Genomic DNA, 19,650 nt, shown 5'->3' with positions numbered 1-19,650 from the left:
ACTGTTGGTGGGAACGTAAATTGACATAGCCACTATGGACATTCCTTAAAAAACTAGAAATGAAGCTATTATATGACCCAACAATCCCAGTACTGGGCATATACACTAAGGAAATTATAATTGAAAAAGATACATGTACTCCAGTGTTCATTGCAGCACTATTCACAATAGCTAGGACATGGAAGCAACTTAGATGTCCATCAACAGATCAATGGATAAAGAAATGGTGGTACCCATATACAATAGAATACTACTCACCCATAGAAAGGAATGCATTTGAGTTAGTTTTAATGAAGTGGGTGAAACTAGAGCCTATTATACGGAGTGAAGTAAGTCAGAAAGTCAAAAACAAATGTTGTATATTAATACATATACATGAAATCTAGAAAAATGGTACTGATGAACTTATATGCTGGGCAGGAATAGAGACATGGACATACAGAACACATTTATGCACACAGTGGAGGAAGGAGAGGTTGGGATGAATTGAGAGAGCAGCATGGAAATATACACATAACCGTGTGTAAAATAAATAGCTAATGGGAAGTTGTTGCATAGAGCAGGTAGCTCGGCCTGGTGCTCGTGAAACATACAGGGATGGGATGGGCTGGGAGGTAGGACAGAGGTACAAGAGGGAGGGACATGTGTTTACCTCTGACTGATTCATGTTGATGTTTGGTAGAAACTGACACAACACTGGAAAGCATTTACTCTCCAATTAAAAATAAGTAAATTTTAAATAAATAGATAACCATCAAGGATAATTGTATAGCCGAGGGAACTCTGTTCATTGTTTTATGGCAGCCTAGATGAGAGGGGACTATGGGAAAGAATGGATAATGTGTACACATATGGAAGAGTCCGTTCATTGTCTATCTGGAGCTATCATAACATTTTTAACTGGCTATAATCCAATACAAAAAAAATAAAAGTTTAATTAGAAAGAAGAAGAAGGGGCTGCAGAAAATATTTCTGTGTAGAACAAGGTACTATGAAAGTCACCAGGTGGCAGGTCCACGTCAAGAGAAAACTAGAAACTTCTGGGTCAGAGCATACAAGAGATTTCAGGACTCTATAACTGATTTGGGAAAGTGGCCCTACAGAGGCCACTGACAAGATCAAGGACAGTGACAACAGCAGGGCAGGAGCCACCAGAGAGCCTGAGGACGGGCTCAGGGCTCATGCTCTGGCCTGCCTGGCACTTACTCCCTGTGAGACCATTCCTAAGCATGGAGCTTCCCAAAAACCCATGAGTCCACACCAACCTGTCTTCAAGGTCTTCTGACAGGCTCCCACTGGCCATCATTCAGGAGGCGTGATAGGCAGCATTTTTGTCCTTTTGGTCAACCTGGGGATTTTCAGTTGTTAAGCTTCCTATGTCAGCTGCCCCTCCCACAGAGCCCTACAGGGGCAGGAGGCTGAGCCAGTGCCCTCTGTGGACTCAAGGACTAGCATATTGCCAACATACACAGCTCCTCCTGTGCAGCCCCGGGCAACTTCACACTGTGGCCTGGCGAATCTCCTGAAAAGAGGAAGCATCTGACTCAGGCCCCCTGAGGTTGAGGACAAGCACAGGTATAAAAGGGCTCCAGGTGAGTAGGGAGCATCTGCCACTGGCACCATGACTCGGGCTGGAGCTCTCCTGCTGCTCTGCGCTGCCTTGCTCCTCATCGCAGGCGGAAGTGAGTGGCTGGGACCTGGGCTCCCCAAGGGTTCTGACACCTTCCCAGGGCACCATCTGAGCATCTCGGAGGTGTGAAGGCAATAGGGTGTTCCGATGAGTGCCTTACAGGGAGTGTCCCCATATCTTTCTGTTTCAGAGTGTGATGACATCTGCCCAGCCTTGAGGAACACTGTTGACCTGTTCATATCGGGAAGCCATGATGAGTATATTGAACAAGTTGAAAAGTATAACCAAAACTCTGATGTACTGGAAACTGCCGATACCCTGAAGAGCTGTGTTGATGAGAGGTTGACAGCAGAGGATAAGCAAAATGCTCTGAGTGCTCTGGTGGGTCAGGCTGTGTATGAATGTGCCTTTGGGGCCTCTGTGGGGAGTGGGCGGGGATGTCAGGGGCCTATTCAGGGCACTGGGAGGTGGGGAGATCATACCTTCTCCACCTTGGCCCTTCCCCGGGAACCTGGGAGGATAAAGATCCTCTTGAATGAGGAGGTAGAGAGGATGTGGCCAGCATGCACAGGGTAGGGAAAGATCATTGAGGGAGACTCAGTCCAGCCCTGGAGCACTTGAGCTGGCCCAACTGCTCAGCTCTGCCTGATCACAGGCCTGGGACCCTCCAGGCCCTCTTAACTCTGTGGTGCCACCTGCCCTGTGTTCAGCGCAGCTTCATTCTCTTGGAACCCTGAGGCCTCACCAGGTTTCTGCACCTTCTTTTACAGAATAAAATATATTCAAGTTCTCTCTGCTGATGGAACTGTCCCTGCCAGGCACCCAAGGAGACCACTTGCCTGATCCCTAAGTAATGTCAGCAACCTGCCACATCCAGGTGTCTGATTATAGAGGATTCCAGCAATAAAAAGCCTTGCAATTCACAGGAGAGTGCTTACTCATTGACTTCAGAGAGTTGGGGGGGGAGGGGGGGAGGATGTGACCACAGTGGAGACCATCAGTGTGCCTTCCCACTGCAGCTAGATTTCAGTGCTCTCAGATGCTCCTCTACAAATTCAACAGGTGGAGCTTGGGTAATGATCATTATATCAGCTAGAGGGTCTGATCACTTCTGTCATATCCGCCTGAGTGTCTATTCACTTCTGTCACCAAGACCCAAAAGAAATGAGCATATTCCACCAAATTTCAGCCTCCCAGCAACCTTGAGGCATAGGAGTAGTCATGCTCGTCTTACAAGAGAGAATCTGAGGCTCAGAGGGGGTACAGCATCTGCTGAAGAGACACAGCCTTCCCCACCCATCCATGCTCAGGAGATGAGCTCAGCTAAATCACCCTATGACTGTGCACATATTACAGTCCTTCTTTAGTCCTCTGATGTCCATTTAGAAACTGAACTCCCTCCAGTCTCCAAGTCTGGGGTAAGGCCATACTGAAATAATGACTGACAAATGGCCCTTGTCCTAAGTGCCTGACAGGATGGGAAAAACAAAGGGTCAAGGTCCATGTGCTGAACGCTGTCACTCCTTAGGCCTCAGTTTATCCTAATCCAACCCCCCAGTTGTGGACTCAGCTGCTTCTACATAAACACAAAGCGAGTTGAGTCTCACACTCAGAGTGGACATCTAGGGGCCTGGGGTTTCTTGCTCCTCCTGTGTCTCTGTTGCCTGCCCACGGACAGGGCCCCATGCTCACGATGTCTCATTCTTTTTTGCCTGACTCCACCCCATCTCTAAGAGCTTCTTCCCACCCAACAGCTCCCCTACAGGTCAGAGTCTGCTGGGCTTACCCCAAAGGGCTGGGTTTAGGACGGGGAATCTCTAAGGTCCTCTTGAGGAGAAGGCTTAGGACAGGTCCACAAGGTGATCTAGAGCTGCTGCTTCTCCCTGTGGAGGGAGCCCTGAGGGATGCGGGGAAGGTCTCCTTGCCCAGAGTGACACCGGGCCCTTGTCTCTGCCCACCACTCCATCCAAACCAGGGTCTGTCTGGGGTCTCTTCTAAGATGGAGTCATGCCTCTGTGGGAGCTAAGGTGAGCTGAGTTGGTGTGAACAGGTCCTGGAGCAGGGACCCTTCTCATTATCTGACACAGGATGTGCATTCCATCCCACTCCCACCCAACTGATGTGAAAGCTCCAGGCCTTCAGAAAGGAGAGATGCCACCCTGATAAATTAGGTGCCTCTTCCAATGTCTTGGATATAAACTCGCCCTGCTCTACAGTGAGTGTACAGGTGGGACGGGACCCATCCAAAGATTCAGTGGAGGTGAGTGAGGGGCAGTTGGTCCTCCTGGGACAGACACAATCCATCTTTGGCTCTTGCTCAGTTGCCCAGAACTCCTGAGTCTGCTGGGGAGACACCTCCATATTGCCCACTGCGCCCCACCCCCCACTTTCCCTGCCTTCCTCTAATCTACAGCACCCTTATCTAATCTGGGGTTAGTAGAAAAGGCAGCATCTTATTTCTCCCAAATCCTTTTCTGTCTGACATCCAAAACTCAGATAGCTGCGAAGGTACCTGTCTAAAACCTGTGGCTTTGGATCTCTGATTCTCACATGACTTCCCTCTGAGATCATAGGAGCCCTGCTTCATTTCCACCTAGACCAACCTGAGTTTACCTGCAGCTGTGGGATAGTCCCCCACTGCAGACACTCCCCTCCTCAAACTCCTGCATCTGCCTACCTGCCTGGTGGACTTCTCCAGCACCTGCGAGCTTGCTGGACCACTGGTGTTTGGTGCTGAGTTGCTTCAGGTGTGTCTGACTCTTGGCAACCCTATGGACTGTAGCCCACTAGGTTCCGCTGTCCATGGGATCCTTCTGGCAAGAATACTAGACTGGGTTTCCCTGCCCTCCTTCAAACCACTGGGAGGCTCACTGCGAGGTTCCTCACTTAGGCACCTCACATCACCTTCCTAATTACCTACCTGCTCCCACGTCCCTGTGTCTGGGTCACCTTTGATGGGAACACAAATCTCATGGTGTCCTATTTCCATCTCCCTGATCAGAAAAGCCAGGAATTCAAGTGAAATATACCCAGTAATGACAGAAGGGAAAAGGGAGAGGGATACCATAGTTGAAGCTTCAGAGGCATCACAGAGAACAGGAACATCCCTACTCAGAGAAGAGAAACCTGATTGGGGGAGGGAGATGCTTTCTTGCCTTGTATTTCTCTGTGGACCTTGCAATGAGATATTCTCAATCTGCTGGGACAAGGTGTTTTCAGGGTGCACCCTGACCCTAGGCCTTAGGAATTGATGGCAGAATTCAGGCAGAAGCACCCACTGCTCCATGGATCAAGATCTGAGAACCAGAAAGTCATAGAGAGATAGGAGCAAGATCTGGGTGGCAGGATAGAAGCTTTAGGACTGAGACAAGCTTCCAACAAGGAAAAGGCCAGAATCAGGCCATAGTTGAGGACAGGCCTTGCTGTCATGATTGCAAACGCCCTCAGAGATACATCCACTGCTTCAGTGTTACCATCAGACCTGGAAGTTACCTTGAAAATACTTTTTAAATATATTCTACTATATTGAATATAGCTCCAATGGTATAACATATTTACACTCATCTTTAGGCTGGCATGCTCATGGAATCAGAACACAGGAAACCCAGCCGAGGCTTCAAACACATGTTTCTGAAGGGGTTCATATGGAAGAGTCAGATGTTCTTTTATGTGCCCCAAACAGGCACCCGAGGATGCAACAGTGCTCAGCAGATCCTAAGCAGACAGACAAGGTAGATGACAGAAACACATCTTCCACTCAGAAGGTCACCATAGAAAACACACACATGGATTCATCATGTCTGTTTCCAGGTTACTGAGGTAACAGCAAACTCACTCCTTAATAGCCAAAAAGGCTCCACTTATAAAGGCTGTAGAGTTGCAATGAGGCCTGTGTATCTTGGCAGCTGGGGCACAGAAACTAGCATGGTCAACACAACACAGCCAAGTGAAGAGGCCCTGCAGATGATAGCAGGACAAGCCCAGAGCCACATCATCACCGGTTCTATCACAGAGGCAGCTCTGAGAAAACACACAGGGCTGGCCCAGTCTCAGGAGCATCTTCCATGTTCAATCCGTGAAGGGTTAGCCCATTCTACATTTCTTCAGGACAGACATGGAAGTAATAATAATAAATAACAGAAATCCCTAAACGATTTTGGTCTAGTGTCCGAGAGAAAAAATTAGAACAAAGTCCAAGATAACTGAAGAAGGCCCAAACAAAAAGAGACCCTGATGCGACTTTCCTGGTGATCCAGTGGTTAAGAATCTGCCTTCCAATGCTGAGGATGCTGGTGTGACCCCTGATCAAAGGACTTAGATACCACTTGCCATGGGACGACAGAGACTTTTGTGCCACAGCTAGAGCAAAAACTGCAGGCTGCAAGGAAAGATCCTTCATCTGCCACAAGAAGACCCTGCATCCTAGCATTGGAATTCAGACTCTTAACCATGGAATCAGCAACATTATGAAGCAATTATCCTCCAATTTAAAAATTAAGTTTAATTTAAAAATACTTTCTAAGACTTCAAAAAGAAGGAGAGAGAGAAAGACCCTGAGAAGAGGCCAGAAAGACTAAGTTAAGGCAGGATTCTGCTTGATGATCCAAGTTCAGGGAGACTTTGCACAATGGGGCGATATGGTGCACAGCTATGTGGTTGCAATACAGGCTTACGAAACATTCTATTCCTGAGCCGTCTGATTGCTTTGGAGTGGAAAATAAAAAGTAAACCATAAATGACTCATTCTGCTCTCCTTCTCAACATGCCATGAAAAAGACAGTAATGGAATTTTAAATTATGGCCCCATAAGGACAAAAAGAACAATATGGTGTTATCACCTAGTGATGGAATAGAACACATTTTCAGAGAAAAGAAAGCACAGAAAGATGAGGTGACTATGGGCAGAAAAACCCATATCTAACAAATAAGACAGAGCCTGTTTTTCCTACTTAATTCCAAAGAGCTCTGGGCTACAGAGACATGACCACTGCAATGGGTAAATGTAAATACAGCTGCCGAACTGAAAAGAAGTAACTGATAAAAAGAGGTAAGTGATATCTATGTGGAATCAGTGACACCCCTAACCCTACTCCCCACCTCTTTCATGCACAGACCACATACATTCAGGTAAACATCCTCCAAGAAGGAAGCTGGAGGCCAGTGTGATGTAATGGTTAATATCAGGGTCCCTGGAGTTGCACTTCATGGTTCCAAATTGTTTGCATTCAAAACATGCACTTTCAATAGCACCACTGTAAGCTAGAATGTAACAGAGGAGTGTCTTCAAATTTCTAAAGCAACCTTAGATTTCCATCCTGAGGAAGGTATCAATCCAAAAATGTAACAGTCAAATAATTCTCCTTCCTTGCATCTTTTCTCAGGAATGTACAGGAGGATGTACTTCACTAACACACAAGAACAGACTGAGAAAGGGGAAGACGTCTGATCCCAAGATGAACTAAGGGAAATTCGGGACACCAACTGCATTGGGTTTGGAAAGTCATCATTCCAGACTGGAGTCTAGAAGGAGGGGCAGCTCTAGGTGATATCGCTCTAGAGAGGGGAAAGGCAGATCAATACATTGTTCTCTGTGTCCAATCATGGGAAGAAGAACTTTCATTTTTTCTTAAGGATTTGGAACATACAGAGGTTTTTTAGGTACATGCAGATAATCACAAAGTATGAGCAAGGGTAATATATTACTAACAAAGTAGAAAAATATATATTTTCCTTTTAAAAGTTTCTTTTATTCAAAGAACACAAACATACCTTAGCTTTACAAATATATATAATAAATGGCATAAATACAACTGAGCAGGACCCTAAGAGGTCTCCTCACAACAGACCACCTCCCAACCATGTCCTCCACATGCCTTTTGTCTGTAGAAACACTTTTGTCTTCTAGGCCTTTCCCAAATTCTAAGGAGTACATTGAATCAGATACCTGAGAAAATGCAGAAAGAAAACCAGTCAAGCAAGAAAATATAATAATATTTGAGCCATTAAATAATGCCAAGGACCTTCATTTACTCCTCAAGGGCCATACATAATATTCTGAACCATATCTTTGCAGGTTTTTTGAAGATACTGAAATCCCCATTAGGTGGAAGAAGTTAACTGTATGCTTCCCACAGAATGTAGACTCCAGTCATTTTGGAAAGAGAAGGTTGATGATGTTGACTCCGGATTCCCTGATCACCAAACAATCACAAGAAACTCCACCAGCTGATCACATACCCCACAACCCCCCCTCCCTCAGCCTGTCTTTAAAAGCCTTTCCCTGAAAGCCTTTGGGGAGTTCAGACCCCTGAAGTACTACCTACCTGGACTCCTTGCTTGGTGGTGAACACCGAATTTTCCTTCACCACAAGCTGATGTCAATAGATTGGCTTTACTATGCATGGGCAAGCTGACACAGGCCAAGATCAGGAACATAAAGAGACTGAAGTGAAAAACTGAGTGATCATCTTAACTGATGAAGAAAAAAAGAGTTTATGATTCTAAGCAGTTATTTGTGATTTAGAAAAAAAGAAAATGGGAGTAAAGAGTTCTTCATGATCACAATAAAGTGCATTTATAAAAAACCTCAACAAATATCATATATGATGGTCAAATGTTATGAGAAGTCCATTTAAAATGAGAAACAAGGTAATGATGCTTGAATGACTGTTTGTACTGAACATTTACTGTATTTATTAACCAAAGCAGTACAGAAGAAAGTTTGATGATATCAAAGTAGACAACAGATAAACAAGAATATCAGACTTCCCTGGTGGTGCTGTCAGTTGGGAATCCACCTGCCAATACAGAGGACATGTGTTTGACCTGTAGCTTGGGAATATCTCACATGCTGCAGGACAACTAAGCGTGTACTCCACAATTACTGAGCCTGCGCTCTAGAGCTTGGGAGCTACTAACACTGAAGCCTGCGCACACTAAGTCCACATGCTGCAACTACTGAAGCACGCAGATCCTAGGATCCATCCTGTACAAGCAGACAGCTCCCACTTGCTGAAACTAGAGAAAGCCCATGTGCAGTGATAAAAACACAGCCAGCCAAAAAAAAAAAAAAAAAAATGCAATATCAATAACCATCCAAACCACGATCTTTGAAAAAGCAAAAAAACCCTGATAAATCTCTATTACTTATTTTAAAAGCAGTGAGACACAAATTATCATATAAATAAAAGAAAGGATGACGTTATAGATACACAAATACAAAAATATGAAAACACGAAGGACTAATTATGCCAATTAGCTGGATAGCTTAGATGAAGCATACACCTTTCTTGAGGACAAAAAGTACACAAAGTGAATCAATATGAAAGAGAATACCTGAATAGCTCTATATCTGTTAGAAAAGATAAATTTTAGTTAAACCATTACACATAGACAATTCCAGGCCCCTAGATATAGAGGTGAATTTTATAAACTATGCAAAAAAGAAATAATATCAATTCTATATAAATGCTTTAAGAAAACAGAGGACAAATGAGCCTTCCCAACTCATCTCTTGAGGCCAGTATTTTCTCACATATTTTCAGAAAAAGTATTACCAGAAAGCAATGAACTGATACCATTCATAAACATAAATCCCCCCCAAAATTAACACAACTTTAGCAAATATAATCTGGACACACAAAAAAGAAGTGGCACATAAACATAAGTGATGTTTATCCTGGGACAGCAAGTTTGTTTTGACATTCAAAGTCAATCAATCTAATTCACCATATTAACAGAATAATGGGGAAAAGTCATATGATCTTCATAACAAATGCAGAAAATATGTTTTAAAAATCAAAACATTCACCTGGGGTGGGGGGATGAGGTGGGAAGTGGGAAGGAGGTTCAAGAGGGACGGGACATGTGTACACCTATGAATGATTCATGTTGATTATGGCAGAAAGCAACAAATATTGTAAAGCAATTATCCTCCAATTAAAAATAAATTTTTAAAAATAAAAACATTCATAATAAAACACATCAATAAACTAAGAGAAAAGTATACTTCATAACATTATAACTGACAATATCTAATGGGGAAAGTTTGAATGCTTTCCTCCTAAAATCAAGCACAGGGCAAAGAAGCCCACTTTCATGATTTTTTGAAACATTTTACCGGCAGTTCTGACCAGTATAACAAAAGAAATACAGGCTGGAAAGGAAGAAGTAAAAGTATATATCAAAACATTCAGGAAAAAATTGAAAAATTTAACATCCATTAAAAAAACCTAAAGAATCTACAAAAACACCACTAGTACATATAAGTGTGTGTATTAGTCACTTAGTCATGCCCAACTCTTTGTGACCTTATGGACTAAAGCCTGCCTGGCTCCTCTGCTTTTGGAATTCTCCAGGCAAGAATACTGGAGTGGGTTGCCATTTCCTTCACTAGGGGACATATAAATGAGGTTAGCATATTTGTAAAATACAAGTCAGTATTTAAAAACTCAAGTGTATTCTACATAGAGACAACAAACAATCCTAAATTGAAGTAAAATGTCATTCATAATAGCACCAGAAACAAAATATTTTGACAGGGAATTAATAAAATATGTGCAAGACCTATAAAATGGAAACTTTGCAAAACATTAATTTCTGAGTAAAGTAAAAGTCATAATTAAATGTAGACATGTATGAGGCTTACATATTTAAAGACTCAATAATGATAAGATTTCAATTCTATTGATCTTTAGAGTCAAGGCAATCCTGATTCACTTGCCAGCAGGAGGTGTGTAGAAAGTGAGAAACTGATTTGAAAACATATACAGAGTAATGTCAGGAGGATGGTTTAGTAGGAGATCCCAATCTCTAAGCCACCAATGACAAAAACAACAAAGCTCTAACACAGCTCAGGAGTCCACTTAAGAAGCTGAAGCAACACAGCAGTGTTGCAGGAAGGGGACCCCTTCCAGAGTTCAAAAGGGGGTTCTTGACTGACACTCAGAAATGAATTGTCCGAGGAGACACACATGCTGACAGATCAAGAGACCTTTTTGGAAAGGGGCGGCAGGGTAGAAAGCAGTAGGGAAAGGGACCCCGGGAGAACTGCTCTGCCGTGTGCCTTGCAGACTTGGATTTTATGGTGATTGGATTACTTTCCAAGCTGTCTTTGGCCAATCACTCTGTCAGTGTGTTTCCTGTAACAGTAGCACGAATTTAAATGAGCGAGAGCTGTGGAGGAAACCAACAGCCAGCACAACCACTGCATGAGCCCAGCGCTCTCAGCACAGAAGGTCTCACAGGATTTCACGTCTCAGACTCCCGGAGCTGAGTCCCCCAGCCTCCCTAACAGGACCCATGACAGCTATGCCTCCCTGGAACTCAGCACAGCCATCACACATGCAGCAAAATAGTCCTGGTCCTGAAGCCAGGCGTGCACCTGCCCCCAGCTCTGACCTCAGCAACTGAACTTGTGCCTGCAATCCACCCCGGATCCTTTCACAGGCCCTGTCCTTTCCACTGTGCATATATCGCTGTCCTGTACATTCAACTACAGACCCACAGCTGAGCACGTGCACACTTTTGGCATGAGCAGTCACCACTACCTACCCTAGTCCCTCAGTGCATACCCAGAGGCAATGCTGAGGACCACACAGTTATGTTTATGTACACTAGAAATGAAAACTCCAAAAAGAAAATTTTAAAAAGTTAAAAAAAAAAAAAAGATTTTTCACAGAGGGGAAAGCCTTCTACTCTGAAAACTATAAAATACTGATGAAAAACATTAAAGAAGACACAAAGAAGTAGAACAACATCCCATATTCATCAATTGGAAGATTAATGTTTTAAAAATATCCATATCACCCAAAATGATATAAACAGTCAAAGAAGTCGTGTGCAAATCCCAAGGCACTTTTTACAGAACTAGAAAAATGGTCATAAAAATCATATGCAACCACAAAGAACTCTGAATAGCTACAACAACCTTGAGAAAGAAAAACAAACCTGGAGACACCACTCTTCTTCACTTCAAAACATATTACAAAGTTGCAGTCATTAAAAGAGTATGATACCAACATGTGGACTCATATACAAGTGGAACATAATAGAGACCTCAGAAAACACACAACATACACAGATGCAGTCAGTTGATCTTTGACATAGCTTGCAGGAATAGAAAATGGAGAGATATGATTTCTTCCATAAATGGTGTAGGAATCACTGGATCTGGAGAAGGAAAAGAATGAAATCTGATTCTTATCTTACACCACACACACAAAACATTTTAAAATATTAAGCCCTGAAACATAATGCCTAAAAATGTAAAATTATTAGAAGGAAATATAGGGGTAAAATGGTATGACATGGGTTTTGGTAATAATTTCTTGGATATTAAATCCAAAGCACAGCAACGAAAAAGAAGACAAGTGGGACAATGTAAAATAAAAGGCTGCCAAATAGCAAAGGAAATCATCAACAGAGTAAAAGGCCATCTACATAATGAGAACATATTTTCAAACCACATATCTGATAAGTTAATGTCCAAAATAAAGCAGGATTCCTACACGAGGCTTCTCAGGGGATGCTAGTGGTAAAGAACTCACCTGCCAATGCAGGAAAGATAATGAGACGTGGGTTCAATAGCTGGGTCAGGAAGATCCTCTGGAAGGGAGGGCATGGCAACCCACTCCACTATTCTTCTCTGGAGAATCACATGGATAGGAGAGCCAGGCCTGCTGCAGTCCATAGAGTCTCAAAAAGTCTGACACAACTGAAGCAACTTAGCTTGCAAGCACATGTACCAACATCTCTATATAAAAACACAAACATCTCAATTAAAAATAAGCGTTGGACCTGAACCGACAATTCTCCCAAGATAAAAAAGCAGCCAATCTGTGTATAAAAGGTGCTCAATATCAATAATTATCAGGGAAATACAAAGCAAAACCACACTGAGATATCACTATCACTTCATGGTTATTATAAAGGCCATTTAAAACAAAATACTCAAGTACTGGCATGGATATTGAGAAATTGAGAATGGAAGCTGGTACTGGCATTTTACATAACAGCACAGGGTGTCCTCAAAAGCTGAAAAATACAATTGCCATATGATCCACCAACCCTGCTTCTGGGTACTTATCCTAAAGAATTAAAATCAAGATCTCAAATGCATATTGCAGTCCCAGGTTCACTGTAACATTATTCACAAAGGCCAAGACAAGGAGATAAGCCAAATATCCAACAACAGATATATACCTAAAGAAAATGTGATATATACACAAATAAACATAGTGGAATGTTGTTCAGTCTTTAAAAAGAAAGAAAATCTTACTGTATACAACAAAATGTATAAACAGTAAACAACATTGCATGTAAAATAAGCCAGTCACAGAGAGACAATTTCTGCACTATCGCACTCACATGAGGAAATAGCTAAGGTAAGTAGTTAAACCCACGAATTCCCTGGTGGTACAGTTAGGACTCTATTCCTCATTGCCAAGGGCCCAGATTCAATCCATGGTCAGGGAACTAAGAACTTAGAGGCTACATGGCTCAATCACAATATTTAAAAAATCTTTGAAGTATTTTTTATTTTAAGAAGTATTTGAATCCATAGAAGCAGAAAGAGGAATGGTGGTTACCAGGGGCAAACAGTACTTGTTTTTGTTGTTGTTCCATCGCTCAGCCATGTCAGACTCTTTGAGACCCCATGGACTGCAGAATGCCAGGCTTCCTGTTCTTCACTACCTCCTGCAGTTTGCTGAAACTCATATTCATTGAGCCGGTGATGCCATCCAACCATTTCATCCTCCGTCGTTCCCTCTTCCTCCTGCACTCAATGTTTTCCAACATTAGGATCTTTTCCAGTTAGTTGGCTCTTAACATCAGAGCCCAAGTATTGAAATTTCAGCTTTAGCATCATTTCTTTAAAGGATTATTCAGGCTGATTTCCTTCAGTCTTGACTGATTTGACCTCCTTGCTGTCGAAGGGACTCCCAAGAGTCTTAAGCACCACAGTTTGAAAACATAAATTCTTTATCTTCATGGCCCAATTCTCACATCTGTACATGACTACTAGAAAAACCATAGCTTTGACTACATGGACCTTTGTTAGCAAAGTGATGTCTCTGTTTTTTAACATGGTATCTAGATTTGTCATAGCTTTCTTTCCAAGGAGCAAGTGTCTTTTAATTTCATGACTGCAGTCACCGTCAACAGTGATTTTGGAGCCCAAGAAAATAAAGTCTGTCCCCGCTTCCCCTTTTTCCCTTTCTATTTGCCATGAAGTGATGGGACAGGATGCTATGATTTTAGTTTTCTAATGCTGAGTTTTAAGCCAGGTTTTACACTCTTCTCCTTCACCTTCATCAAGAGTTTCTTTAGTTCCTCTTAGCTTTCTGCCATCTTCTAAATATCTGAGATTGTTGATATTTCCACTGGCAATCATGATTTCCACTTGTGATTCATCCAGCCTGGCATTTCCCGTGATGTACTTGGCATATAAGTTAAAGAAGCAGGCCTTTTTCATTCTCCTTTCCTAATTTTGAACCATTCTATTGTTCCATGACCAGTTGTAACTGTTGCTTCTTGACCTGCATACAGGTTTCTCAGAAGGCAGGTAAGGTAATCTGAAATTCCTGTCTCTATAAGAATTTTCCACAGTTTGTTGTGATCCACACAATCAAAAGCTTTAGAGTAGTCAGTGAAGCAGAAGTAGACGTTTTTCTGGAATTCTCTAGCTTTTTTTCTACGATCAAACGGATGTTGGCAATTTGATCTCTGGTACCCTTGCCTTTGCAAAATGCAGCTTATACATCTGGAAGTTCTCAATTCACATACTGCTGAAGCCTATGTTGAAGCATTTTTAGCATAACCTTACCATCACGGGAAATGAGCACAACTGTACAGTAGCGTGAACATTCTTTGGCATTGCCCTTCCTTGGGATTGGAACGAAGACTGACTTTTTCCAGTCCTGTGGCCACTACTGACTTTTCCAAATTTGCTGAGCTATTGAGTGCAGCACTTTAACAGCACCATTAGGATTTTAAATAGTTCAGCTGGAACAAAGCTAGCTAATTTCAAACTAGATTTGTTCAGAGAAATGCTTCCTGAGACCCACTTGACTTCACACTCCAGGAATCCTGGCTCTAGGTAAGTGACCACACTATCATGGGCATTTGCGTTGTTAAGGTTTTTTTTTTTTTTATAGTTCTGGGTATTCTTGCCACTTTTCAATCTCTTCTGATCCTGCTCCATCCTTACTGTTTCTGTTATTTATTGTGCTACTCCAAGCATGAAATATTCTTTTGATCTGTCCAATTTTTGAAGAGATTTGTAGCATTTTCCCATCTATTTCCTTTATTTCTTTGCATTGTTGAAGAACCTTCTTTTCTCCTCTTGCTTTTCTCAGGAACTCTGCATTCAGTTGGCTATATTTTCCCCTTTCTCCCTTGCCTTTCTCTTGTCATCATTCCTCAGCTATTTCTAAAGCCCCCTTAGATTACTTTCCCTTGTTGCATTTCTATTTCTTGGGGATGGTTATGATAACTGCCACCTGTACAATGTTATGGACATCTGTCCATAGATTTTCAGGCACTCTGTCTACCAGATCTAATCCCTTTAAACTTTTGTCACCCCCTCTGTATAGTCATAAGGGGTTTGCTTTAGGTCGTACCTCAGTGGCCTAGTGGTTTTCCCTATTTTCTTCAATTTAAGTCTAAATTTCCCAATAAGCTGTCATGATCTGAGCCACAGTCAGCTCCAAGTCTTGTTTTTGCTGACTGTATAGTGGTTCTCCATCTTTGGCTACAAAACAATATAGTCAATCTGATTTTGGTATTGATCATCTGGTGATATCCATGTGTAGACTTGTCTCTTGTGTTATTAGAAGACAGTGTTAGCTATGACCAGTGTCTTCTCTTGGCAAAACTCTGTTAGCCTTTGGCCTGCTTCATTTTATACTCCAAGGTTAAATTTGCCTGTTACTCCAGGTCATATCTTGACTTCCTACGTTTAAACTCCAGTCCCCTATGATGAAAGAACATCTTTTTTTGGTGTTAGTTCTAGAAGGTCTTGGAGGTTTTCATAGGACCATTCAACTTCATCTTCTCCTGCATTATGGTTGGGGCATAGACTTGGATTATTCTGATGTTGAATGCTTTGCCTTGGAAACAACAGAGATCATTCTGTCATGTTTGAGATTGCACCCAAGTACTGCATTTTGGACTTTTTTGTTGACTCTAAGGGTTACTCCATTTCTTCTAAGGGATTCTTGCCCAGAGTGATAGATACAATGGCTATCTGAATTAAATTTGCCCATTCCCATCCATTTTACTTCACTGATTCTTCAAATATCAACGTTCACTATTCCTTCTCCTGGTTGACTACTTCCAATTCACCTGGATTCATGGACCTAACATTAAGGTTCCTATGCAATATTGTGCTTTATAGCATCAGACATTACTTTTGCCACCAGACACATCCACAACTGAATGTCATTTCTGCTTTGGTTCAGCCTCTTCATTCTTTCTGGAGAAATTAGTAATTGGCCTCCACGCTTCCCCAGTGGCACATTGAATACCTTCTGACTTGGAAGTCTCCTCATCTGTGTCATATCTTTTTCCCTTTTCATACATTTTATGGGATTCTTGTGGTAAGAACTGGAGTGGTTTTCCATTTTCTCCTCCAGTGGATCACGTCTTGTCACAACTCTTCACTATGACCCATCTGGCTTGGGTGGCCATCATGGCATGACTTATTGCTACATTGAGTTATACAAGCCCATTCACCACGACAGGGCTGTGATCCTTGAAGGTGGTCATGTACAATAAATGTACTCAATTTTAGTATACATTTTGATGCATTTTGAAAATTTTTGATACTGATAAATACATACGATTAAGATATTCAATATTTCCATAATCTTACCCATATAAATGGAATCATGAAAGATACCATCTTTTATATCTAGTCCTGTTGTTTTGAATTACGTTGTTGTGTGCAGCAATAGGTTTGGTTTTACCAAGTAGTAGTTCTTCATACTGGTATACCAAATAGTTAATCCAACTACTTGTTGGTAGAATTTTCTATTCCTTTTTCAGAATTATAAACTTATTTTCATTATAATGGAAAGTCATATGAAATCTACATTTTTTTTTTTTTTACTTTTTGTCTCTTCAGTTAAATTTCTATTAACTATTTATTTATATAAATCATACACTCACAGCCATGGAAGCTCCTCCGAGATCACTACTGTTAAAAGGACAGACACAATTTCTCAGTTGAGGTGAGGAAGTTGGTGGCTTTCAATAACACCTCCAACAATGGCCCCTTTATTGAAATATTTATTGGCCAGATAGTATGTGCTAGGTATTCTGTCCCCTGGTTTGCTCAACTCTGTTCTTATAACTAAAGGACCAAAAGAGCCTAGTCCATCAGGCGAGTTAAATTACTTTCAGTGGCAAAGGAAATCGATGGATGGACACACAGCCATAAATATCAGACTTGCGTGCTGAGCTCATGTATTCTCATTAGCTAAGTGAACGGAAACCTAGGAAATGAAACCTTAAGAAAACTCAGTCATAGTAGTATACTTGGTAGAAAAATGACAAACACCATCCTCAAAGGAACATAAAAAATGAAGTTTCTTTATTTTCCCATAAATGGGACAATCCCAATTTAGACCTGTTGTGTCTGTGACCCAACAACACAACACCTCCCCCAAGAAATCTACATTTTTAATGATTTTGTATGTCTTGTTAACTGTAAGCACAATATTGTACATTAGTTCTCTAGAAGTATTGGATTTCACACATTGCATAAGTGTCAACAGAAATTCCCATTTCAGTTTCAAGATGGCAGAGTAGAAGATCATGTGCTCATCTTCTCCTGCCCCAACACCAAAATAGAAACTAGCTGCTAAACACCATCAAAGGAGAATGTTGTACCCAAAAAAGATACTCCAATCCAAGGACAAAGGAAAAGCTGCAACAAGATGGTAGAAGGGGCACAATCACATTTAAAACCAAACCTTATACTTGCCAGAGGCTCCTGGATGGAACACACAAAGCCTTGTGTGCACAAGGGCCCAGGGAAAGGATAGTGACCTCCACAAAAGACTGAGTCAGACCCGATCAGTGAAAATCTCCTATAGAGGCATGGGTCAGCAGTGGCTTGCTGTGGGGACAGGGGCACTGGTAGGAGCAGTCCTAGGAGGCACAGAATGTGGCATTAGTCCTCTTGGAGGTGGCAGCCAGAGTCCCACCACAGAGCCACCAGGCTGGTGATACACAAACTGGAGAACAATTATATGAAAGAAGTTCTCACACTGTTGTGAAGTTTCTAGACTGCCCAGCCTGGGGGATCCAGCAAATGGCCTGGGAATGAGCAGGGAATCTGACTTGGAAGGTCAGTGGGATTTGATAACAGAATTTCCACAGGGCTGGGGAAACAGAGACTCCTGAAGGGCATAAACAAAACTTTGTGCAAACAGGACCCAGGAGTAAGGTGCAGTGACCGCACAAGAGACTGAGCCAGACTTCCCTGTGAGTTTTTGGGAGAGTCTGGTGAAGGCATGACTTGACAGTGGTGTGCTGCAGAGTCGCAGAGTTGAGTCATTGGCAGGACCATTCCTAGGAGGAGTGACTTGTTGGAATAAGTCTTCTTGGAGGAGGATGCCATTAGATGTAACAGAGCCCTTCCATAGAGATTTCAGAACCCCAGGACTGGGCTGCTTCAGGCCAAACTACAGAGGTGGAGCACAGCCGCACCCATCAGCAGATAAATGGATTTCAGATTTATTGAGCATGGGCCTGCCCACCAGAGTAAGACTTAGTTTTCTCCACAGCCAGTCGCCCCCATCAGGAAACTTCACAAGCCTCTTCTCCACAACCATCAGAGGGCTGACAGAATGTAAACGACTATCACAGAAAACTAACCAAAATGTTCACATGGACTATAGCCTTGTCTAACTCAACGAAACTGTTAGCCATGCCATATAGGGCCACCCAAGACGGATGGGTCATGGTTGAGAGCTCTGACAAAATATGGTCCACTGGAGAAGAGAATGGCAAGCCACTTCAGCATTCTTCCCTTGAGAACCCCATGAACAGTATGAAAAGGAAGAAAGATATGACACTGAGAGATGAAGCCCATCCTTCAAATAGAGGGGAATATCTATAAATATACAGCTAATTCCCTCCTCTCTGGTGGCTCTAGTGGTAAAGAATCTGCCTGCCAATACAAGAGATACAAGACATGTGAGTTCAATCCTTGACTCAAGAAGATTCCCTGGAGAAGGAAATGGCAACTCACTCCAGTATTCTTGCCTGGAAAATCCCATGGACACAGGAGCCTGGCAGGCTACAGTCCATGTGGTCACAAAGGGTTCGACATGACTGTGCACATATGCCACAGTTGATTTACTTTGCTATACAGTAGAAACTAACACAACATTGTAATGCAACTATACTCCAGTAAAGAAAACAAGGACCCCCCTCTCCTGACACTGCTAAAGAGTTCTCTTGATGCCCAAGAGCCAAGCTAATATCTCACCCAGTCAACCCCACGCAGCTTTGCTGGTTTAGCCCCAGCTAGGAATTGCCAGAGGATTACCCTTTTACTTTCCAAGGAGCTCTGAGTGATCTTTGCTTTGGACCATGTCCCTTAGTTCCCTCCAGCCAGAGCCATAATTGAGACAAGTAGGGCAGAAGGGAACACAAGCCCCAGCATTGGCCGCCCAGTGTACTGAGGCCAGCATCCCCGCTGATCTACTCCACGCCCACAGCTGTGGGCTCACACACTGCTCCTTCTGCTCCCTGGGAGTCCTCCTGTCAGTCAGTTCTAGACAGGAGACAGGACTCCTACTAGTAATTTCAGTATCTACATACAGAGAGTCTTTTCACTGTCTCCCATATTACCTCTTACACACTTTCCCATATTTTATTACATTTTTGGTCTCTCTGTTTTATTCAGGATATATCTGGAGCTAAATTACAATTTACTAATTTTCTCAACAGCTGTACCTAATCTAACCTTAAATGCATTATTGGAAAACTTCAGTCCTAGACAATCC

The 19,650-nt window shown here is 42.5% G+C and overlaps 1 protein-coding gene across 1 annotated transcript in view; it reads left to right on the top strand.

Moving 5' to 3' along the window:
- Positions 1-1,621: 1,621 nt before the first annotated feature.
- LOC133055060 (endogenous retrovirus group K member 10 Gag polyprotein-like) overlaps positions 1,622-19,650 on the top strand; it is a 28,112-nt gene continuing 10,083 nt past the window's right edge. The window contains exons 1-2 of the mRNA XM_061140534.1: positions 1,622-1,682; positions 1,821-2,069. Of these exons, the coding sequence (XP_060996517.1) occupies positions 1,622-1,682; positions 1,821-2,069 (310 nt within the window). The remainder of the gene's footprint in view (positions 1,683-1,820; positions 2,070-19,650) is intronic.

The sequence above is a fragment of the Dama dama genome, chromosome 4 (genome assembly GCF_033118175.1).
Source record: "Dama dama isolate Ldn47 chromosome 4, ASM3311817v1, whole genome shotgun sequence".
Classification (NCBI taxonomy): domain Eukaryota; kingdom Metazoa; phylum Chordata; class Mammalia; order Artiodactyla; family Cervidae; genus Dama; species Dama dama.
The sequence above is the reverse complement of the archived record's forward strand: the minus strand, read 5'-3'. Positions and strand labels throughout refer to the sequence as shown.